At 38.9% G+C, this 8824-nt stretch overlaps 1 protein-coding gene across 1 annotated transcript; it reads left to right on the top strand.

Moving 5' to 3' along the window:
* Positions 1-2396: 2396 nt before the first annotated feature.
* LOC147866534 (inositol-pentakisphosphate 2-kinase-like) lies at positions 2397-7008 on the top strand. Its single transcript, XM_087316764.1, has 7 exons — positions 2397-2659; positions 2706-2825; positions 3494-3585; positions 4935-4978; positions 5214-5324; positions 5429-6130; positions 6611-7008. The coding sequence occupies exons 1-7, from the start codon at positions 2397-2399 to the stop codon at positions 6734-6736; spliced, it is 1458 nt and encodes a 485-aa protein (XP_087172890.1). The 3' UTR covers positions 6737-7008.
* Positions 7009-8824: the final 1816 nt, after the last annotated feature.

Here is an 8824-nt window from a genome sequence, read left to right as displayed (position 1 = left end):
CGGCTAATGTGGATACCAGCCGGTCTACATCCGGGTATGTAATGACATATGCAGGGGAGCTGTTTCGTGGCAGTTGAGACTGCAGAAGACGGTTGCATTGTCAACCACGGAGGCGGAGTACATGGCAGCTGTGGAAGCCGGCAAGGAAATATTGTGGATAAAGGACTTCATCGGAGAGCTCGGTATCCGGCAAGATGAATACCGACTCTATTGCGACAGTCAAGGTGCCATCCACCTTGCTAAGAATGCGGCCTACCATTCCCGGACGAAGCATATCCAGCGGAGGTACCACTGGATCCGGGAAAGAGTAGATGACCAGGAGTTCGCGCTGATGAAGATCCACACGGCCGAGAACGGGTCAGATATGCTGACCAAAGTGCTGATACCCGACAAGCTGGATGCATGACGGAAGAGAATCGGATTGGTAAGACACCCCATGCCGAAGTGAAGGGGGAGTTTGTTGGGAGACAGGTCCCTCCGGATGGGAAGGGAGAAGAACAGTGCCGATGAACAAACTCGGCCTTAGCCGAAACCGCTACGGAGAGCCGGATGATGCAGACCCCGTATGAACCGGATGAGGAGTACCTGGCTACGGAGGGCCGGATGGTGCAGACCCGTTATGAACCAGATGAGGAGTATCCGGCTACTGAGAGCCGGATGATGCAGACCCGGTGAAGACCGGATGAGGAGTACCCGGCTACGGAGAACCGGATGAAGAGACATATTCGTAAATATGTTTATGATAGTCCATCGAGGCTATATTTGTAAATAGCCGAAAAGTCATATTAGTATAAATATGACTTAGGGCAAACTTTTAGTTATGGTTGTTGTCATTTCTATTTTGCATGAGATCAGTTTGCATGAGATCAGTGTGCAAACTTTTAGTTATGGTTGTTGTCATTTCTAACGGGGAGAAGGAGCCGGCAACATCGTGCTCTATCACCTCAACTCTAATCCACTTCTAGTAAGTTTCTTCTCGCATGGCTACTAATTAGAATGGTCACTACGCTCTATTTTAAATTCTATATACTTGTTTTCCTAAAAACAAATGCCTTTTCTTTCATGCACTTCTAGGTTTTACCAAAACTAGGTTTCTTTTCATGTTTTGTCTTTTGATATTGGCCTCCTGTAGATGAATATGTATAACTACACATGTGCATGCGTGCTTTTGCATATTTCTTTGTGTTAAAGAAAGAGAACATTTATTAATGTTTTTTAAGAGGCCAAAATGGCCTACAAAACTGAACAGAAAAAGGTAGGGTACTTGTTCAGTGTGGAGAAATGAAGATTGGAAAATTGTTTGAACAGAGTTTATGGAGATTCAATGGGTGTTCTAGCTTTCCTTTTCAAGAAAATGTAGGAGGATTATAATGTGGTTGAGTGTGACAAAAGACTATTCAATGCATTATTGTACTTAATGTTGGCATTGACTAGAGGCATTGTAAGTGAGTGGAAGACATGTGGGTTTCATATCGTTTTTAGTTTTTTTTGTGTGAAATGAAATTAATTTAACTTGCATGTCTCAAAGTGATGCTCATGACCTGAAAGTCGATTTATATTACAAATGAAGACAAATTGGTTATCCATTCACTTGGTAACTGCAAGCCATAGATGCCGCCATCAAGAGATGCGTGCTAGGTTCAGACCTTTACCGACATTCATCTGATGTTTTTTGTATGGACTCTATAGAGCATCTTTTGTTATACACATTTATAGGGGTTATCCATCCACTAGTATCAATGGATATGCTGCAACTTGAGCGAATATCAAAACATGTAGAAGGCAAGTTCCACAGTATTTATCTCTCAAGAGGGTATTCATCCCAATCAACACCTACTATGGTTAAGACAATGGAGAACTCACAAGGAACTTTCCTAAAGGGATAGAAAATAGACAATATTCTTTGGTGACAAAAGCAATCTTTCATTTTAATGGGCCTTCCACTGTGCTAAGTAGAAAACAGAAACAAAACTTGTGATGTTCGATATCACACCAATCATAATATCTGGGTTGGTATGATCTATTAATGCTTTGCTTGTGTGCTTGGAAGGCGTCCATGTTCATTTTGCTCCTCTAATTGTTGGGCATTTTTCTCTGCTTTCCATATGCGAGCAACAATATCATGTTCCACAGGTAGCATGTAAGCCACTGGTTTCGATATTCATATGGTAATCCTCTTAAGACGTTTTTATAAAGAGTTTCTTCTTATAGGTTGTCTATATCATATCATTTTTGTTTAATCAAATGCCACACCTATTTTTGAACATTTTGATTTTCCAATTAGTGTCTAAAGTTATTGAGGATTCACATTGATGCCAATGCAGGATTTAGCTTATAACTTGAAGTTTATTTAATCTTTTCCATACAACTGTGATGTTTACTCACTAGAGACATCTATGCCTTTCAAGGTAGGAAAAGTACTTCGGCTAAAGAAGGTATCCTTTAATTCAAATCATTTGAAGAAGAGACTGCATGTGCGTGGAAAGCCTGTTTTGTCAAAACAAGAGCAGATTCTTTGGGCTGACTGGCCATCTGTTGCAATTGCAACTAGTATCGAAATCCTAGTTCAAACATATGCACAGAATGTGATAAGGCCACTTTTGGGTCATGAACTTGTTGATCCTGGGGTATGGATATCTCATTTCTATATTTTTGTAAAGCGAGTAGTGTCATGTTTGGTTTTTTGATTTGGGGTTTTATTTCAGGTCATTGTTTGTGTCTTCAGAATTCTTGGAAATTTTAGCATCTCGTGTAGAGAATGCACGGCCTAGTTGGAGAGCAGAAGTTAGTCAAATTGACCCTTGCAGTCACCATGCATTGCTGATGTCAGATCATTCAGTGTTCTGGTCCACCAAAGGTATTTTTTATATAGATACTCATCTATTGAGTTATCTGAGGGGTACATAAGAGGTTACTTGTTTTTAACACATGTATATGTTTTTCATACGTGCTGAATAAATGCTTGGAAACTTTTGTTACTACCAAATTTCTGAATAAAACATACGAATGTGAGGGTTTAGGTTTAGGGAAAGGCACTTCACAGAAGTGAGGATAGAAGTGGGAGCTGCATTATATATGATTATATTGTTTTCTGGAAGCGAAAAAAAATGAATACATGATATGGGCATTTCAAATTATTACAATTTTTGTACCTCTTACACAGTGTCTGTGACTATTATCTGTCCCCACTAATTTTGTAGTCCATCTAAGCTCTAAGGTGTGTGAGTGCATGGGTGGACTACCATTGTGAGCTACTCTCATATGTAATAGAAAGTTTGTTTTCAGATATTCATCTTTGTGCTTGTAACTCTATATGCCTATCTAATCGATTCTCAATATTTCTAACATTATCTACATTCAGGATCCAAGAACTGAACACACACAAGTGTGGGGAGCCAGTTTCTACCATCCAGGGAAGGAATCACCGGTTGGACATAATTATAGGCCAGAGGAACTTTATCTTGGATGGAATCCCCTAACATGAAACTACTAGAGCAGAACTAGGAACTACATTAGTAGTGGTCAGTAGAGCCCTCTATTCAAGTGATCAGCTTTATGCAGATTATGGGAACTTCTCACCCAAAGGTACTCATGAATCCCCCCTTCCAATACATCATTGACTGAACCTTTTTGGATCTCCATTGCACTGAATTGAATTGAGTAATCAAATGATCATTGTGAAGCTGGATACCGAACCAGCTTGGTTGAACCCACCACTCACCTTCGTGAAGGATGAAACTTAAACAGAGTAACTTCCTACACATGCCACTAGATGGGTTTATCACCTGTCCCAACCACATGAACACTCACCTTCGGCACAACGTATACATATAAAGCATTATTTCCATACGTCGTCACACCAACTGCATATAGAGACAGGAAGGTATAAATGCCTGGAATGAATTGACTGCCTCTGCTAAATTTGCTGTCTACAGATTGAAATAGAGAAGCACTTCCTACATTGTAAATTACAAAATCCGAGAAAGATAGCACTGCCGCAATAGAATACACTTTCCAGGAGAAGAGATACAAATCAATTCAGCCAGAAAGAACCATCACTAACTTCTTCATAACTACAACTCCACCCATGTCTTCCCCTCCAGCATCAATAGACAATGGAGCATGGACTAGCTCTCTGTGTAAAAAGGTCATGACCTTGGGACCTCTTCCAGAACCTCACAACCTCAAAATGATAGTAACCATCATTGCCATTCTTAGGAGTCTTGGTTGTCATGTTATTTTAACCCCTTCGATCTAAAATATTCAGTAAGGGACATATTGAAGACTCACCTCAATCTCGGCTTTTAATTTCTGCAAAGTGTAGCGTATTTATGATGAGATACAGTTTTGTCAATTTTATACATTTGGAAAAATGACTTGGTCTCATTGATCATGTTGGGTTATGCCAAATGGTTACATTACTCTTTCTTTCTAGTAGACACAGGTATAGATATGGCTTATTCTCTCGATGTGTGAATAAAGCATACACATATGAGCTCAACAGCTCAACCTTCTCGGTGGTGTCTTAAGTATGGAACTTAAGTTATCACTCCCTCTTAGTATGTCAGCATATCTTGAACGAATTGCACTATATGTCAAGCATGTGAAGAGCAAGTGACATTCATCCTCTACCATGCCTCTATTGCATACTTTGCATGTCTTCAAATTAGTTACATTTTGATACCATGATGCAACTTCAATACCTAATTTGTGAGATCGAGTGCAAAGTAGTGTAAGGGCTCTACGAGCATTACTACTCATATTGGTAATGAGATAAGGTTGGATACAATCAATAGGCATTCTTGCTTTATATTGACACCAGCATTCAGGGTTGACATTTGCCATATAGTATTTGAGAGAGAGAGAGAGAGAGTATGTTACTTGTTGTTTGTTTGGATGGTGCTTACTATTATCATTGCTTAATTGTTTTACAGAGCCTGGGAACAAAGCTCCTCCAAGCATTTCAGTAGAAATCAAGGTCATTATGCTAACTTTTAAAAATTAAAAATAAATTAAGATAACTATTCATGCCTTTAAAAATAATAAATGAATTAAGGTCATTATGCATATGTCAAAAAATATTGAATAAAGTAAGGTGAATATTTAGTAGTAAAAAAAGAAAACATTTATCCATATTGATCTTTTTTGTTGATTAAGTCAAAGAACTTTGAGAATACCCTGAAATTGCATAAAATGTTTTAAATGCCACCCAGCCAAAATGTGGCTTCTTACCAGATTCAGACCTCATCGCAGCCAAAAACATCATCAAGAAGAAGGTTTCTCGCTTTTCAATGCATCAGACATTGAAACATTCGAAAGGACAGGTATTTCCAAATATGCATTTTTCAAAAAAGAAAAATCAAATAACTCATATTGAAAAATAACCAGTTGAAATACATGCTTTCAAACTCTCTCTTTTTTTATGTAGATAAAGAAGATTAGCCAGTATTCCCCATTAGACTTATTCTCTGGAAATCTGGAGAGGATAAGCCAAGCTGTCAATGATTTGTTTGAGAATCCGCAAAACAACTTGCGTGTTTTTATTGAAGGAAAAATCATTGATAACATTGAGTTTCCAAACTCACAACCGATGAAGGAAGCTTTAATGGATTGCTTTCCATCATGTGAGACACTGGAAGATGCGATCAAAGTCTTGAAATCTCTCATTTCACAGAGTCTATATGAAAATGATGTGTTAAAAAATCTACTGGCAGCCCAGAAGCTTGACAAATATGACATAGAAGGAGTGATGTGTGCCTACTGGAAAGCTTTTCCAGATGATCATGTTTCAAATGGAAATACCATGGATGATAAAAAAATCTTGGATGAGAAGGTGATCGAGGCTAGAAACAGTTTTCCTGGTGATGTATGGGATAGGATGGACGTGGCTGATGGGAGTGGAAGTGTGGATGAGGAGACAATGAAGAATAGAAAAGCTTTTGTGGATAACCTCAGCCTCATGGATTGTATCAAAATTGTGAGGGACTATTTAATCGCTGCCACAACAAAGGATTGTAGTCTTATGCTCACATTCCAGCGATCACTTGATATGGTAACAATGAGTTCTGATAATCAGCAGCATTATAAGATGTTTCACTCGTCACTTACTGGAGAATGCTTCCATTTGAAGGTTGGTACAGCATTCAATCTTTGTGTAATATATTTAATCAACTAGAGAATGCTTCGATTTGAATTTTGGTACACTTTCAATATTTCTGTAATATATTTGATATCTCTTACTCAAATTTTAATTTTCTTCATATAATTCATAAGGAAAAATAATCTGGAATACCATCGAACTTTTCATTATTTCTCCAACTACCCCTGAATTTTACAATTTCCCCAAACGCCCCTGGAGTCAACCCTTGAAAGAGAGAAGGGGATGAATTTTCTGTATAAACTTTTGTGTGAATAGCAAATCTGAGTTCACTTGGGGGTGTTTGGGGAAATAACACTTGTGATTTGGGGAAATAATAATATTGGGAATTTTCCCTAGAGAGATCATATTTGCTATTAGATGGTCTATCCATCCCAGTTTTCTTAAATATGTATATAACCTGTCATTATTTGCAGATCTCTCATTTTAATTTGTTTGATTTTATGCATACAGATTCGTTTTGTAGATTTGGACTTGAAGCCATTGGGGAAAATGCAATATTATTATGATCTTGATCAACAGATTGTGAGAGCTTATTTATGTGCCAATCCAAACAAGGCTGTTTTTCATTCTTCATAGTTATTTTGAACATGAAGATTGTCTTGATTTTAAAGCATGCAAAATTATCAAGATTCTTACCCAAATATGTTGAAGGGTTTCTAAATAATAGAAATACATTTTTTAGAACCAGTGAACAGATGGATGTAACTATCTTGCTGAAGGAGGGACTATATTTGCTCTTTTACTTTAGCAACATATTTTCAAGGTTCTTATATTGATATTGAAGGGTTTGTAAAGTATGTGTACTAATGATTGGAGAAATCATGCAAAGGATACTTGTATTAAGTTGAGTTAAATGGTAGAATTTGAAGAGTATGATTAATTGGTCATTGTCAACCCTACTCACGTCTTCTTGGCAAGACACTCAATAACCATCAACTCCGTAAATTTGGTAGGGTATTGAACATTGATTGTTAGGGAATCTCAACTTTCCTTGAAGGCATATACAATGAGTATGATAAATCGATCATTGACAAGATACTTGATAACCACCAACTTCATAAATTTGCTAGGCTATGCATGTTGATTGCTGTTTTGAAAGCATAGTCAACAAGTACGACTAAGTGGTCATAGTCAATCCTACTCATGCCTTCGCAGCTCAATAACCACTAACTTCAAGGAAATTTGATGGAATATAAAACATTGATTTCTAGGGAATCTCAACTTGGAAGCATAGGCACAACCAACTTGCTCCTTTTGTACATTGTTATGTTTGGTTCAAAGGATAGATAACTCTTAGCTTAGTTTGTAATTGCTTTACCATTTAACCCTTCTCTAAGGTCAATCAATTGTAGGTGGCTCAAAGCTTTGAAGAAGTCACCCATCTTATTAATGTCTATTCATCTAGAACGTGTAGGTGTTTGAAAGCTTGATTGACCAAATAGAAGCAACTTCATCAATAGGTACATTAGAAATCCAAGTTCCTTTTCAACAATTTGCAAGTGGTACATCCATTACCAATGGAACACTATTTCTTCAATTTTAATTCAATACTTGTAATTAGACAATGGGTGTTTTAATTAACTACCGTGAACTTGATCTCACAAATGCACCAACAAAGTTCCAAATACATGAATGACATCTGCAACAAGTATGTTGAGCGGCAAGCTCAACTGGAGCCGGATTGGTTGAATAAGCCTGAGCCGGTAAGTGAGATGAATCAGTATGCCGGTGAGCAACCGAGCCGGTAAGCAATAAGGACCGGTGAGCTGGGGAGCCGGTATGCCGGATCTAATCCGTAACCGGAAGCCTAGTATAGGTTAGACTACTAGGCAATTATAGTCTCGTAGTTAGTGTCAGACGCTCGTGTGAGCATTGAAGTACACCGTACTTCTAACAGTCCCGTGTGGACTTGTATAAATAGTGTTGATGAGCGCGTTGTAGATACAGAGCACAGAGTATTCATATAATTTTAAAAAATAGTGTGTTTTGCTCTCTCTCTCTCTGTCTCTCTCTCTCTCTCTCTCTCTCTCTCTCTCTCTCTCTCTCTCTCTCTCCCGCGTACTCTCTCTCTTTCTCTGTGTATTGTTCTTTCTAACGCTTCCGCAAGCAATCTTTCACATGGTATCAGAGTGCGTGGGTTGAGAACCTCTGCTGCAGACATCTACACTTGTGAAGGAAACCCTAACAGATCATAAAACAGACACAAAAGGAGAAATGGACAGAGGTATGGCTACGTCGCTCCCGGTGGAGAAGCTCGACAAAACCAACTATGCATCTTGGTCATACAAGATGCACCAATACCTGCTTGGGCATGGCTACTGGAGTTATGTCGACGGAGTGAACGACTCAGCACCAGAGATGACACACAAGGACTTCCCAGTGTGGGAACAGGCGGCAAGCAGGGTGATGTACTGCTTCGCGTCCAATGTCGGTGACCAGCCGCTCAGCCATATCCGTGACGCCAAGACACCGAAGGATGCTTGGGGAAACTTGAAAAAGGTCTTCGCCGCAAGCACCACTGCCCGGAAGCTGCAACTCAGACAGGAGTTGAGCAATGTTCGACAGAAGAACATGTCGGTGGCAGATTACACAGACTGGATCAAAGGGATCTATGACTCGCTTGCCTCTATTAACGTCACCGTAGAGGAAGACGAGATGGTGCAG

The sequence above is a fragment of the Azolla caroliniana genome, unplaced genomic scaffold (assembly GCF_043228905.1).
Source record: "Azolla caroliniana isolate FFs.n. ecotype wild unplaced genomic scaffold, voAzoCaro1.0.p SCAF_3, whole genome shotgun sequence".
Taxonomy (NCBI): Eukaryota; Viridiplantae; Streptophyta; class Polypodiopsida; order Salviniales; family Salviniaceae; genus Azolla; species Azolla caroliniana.
This window is presented reverse-complemented; position numbering and strand designations above follow the sequence as displayed.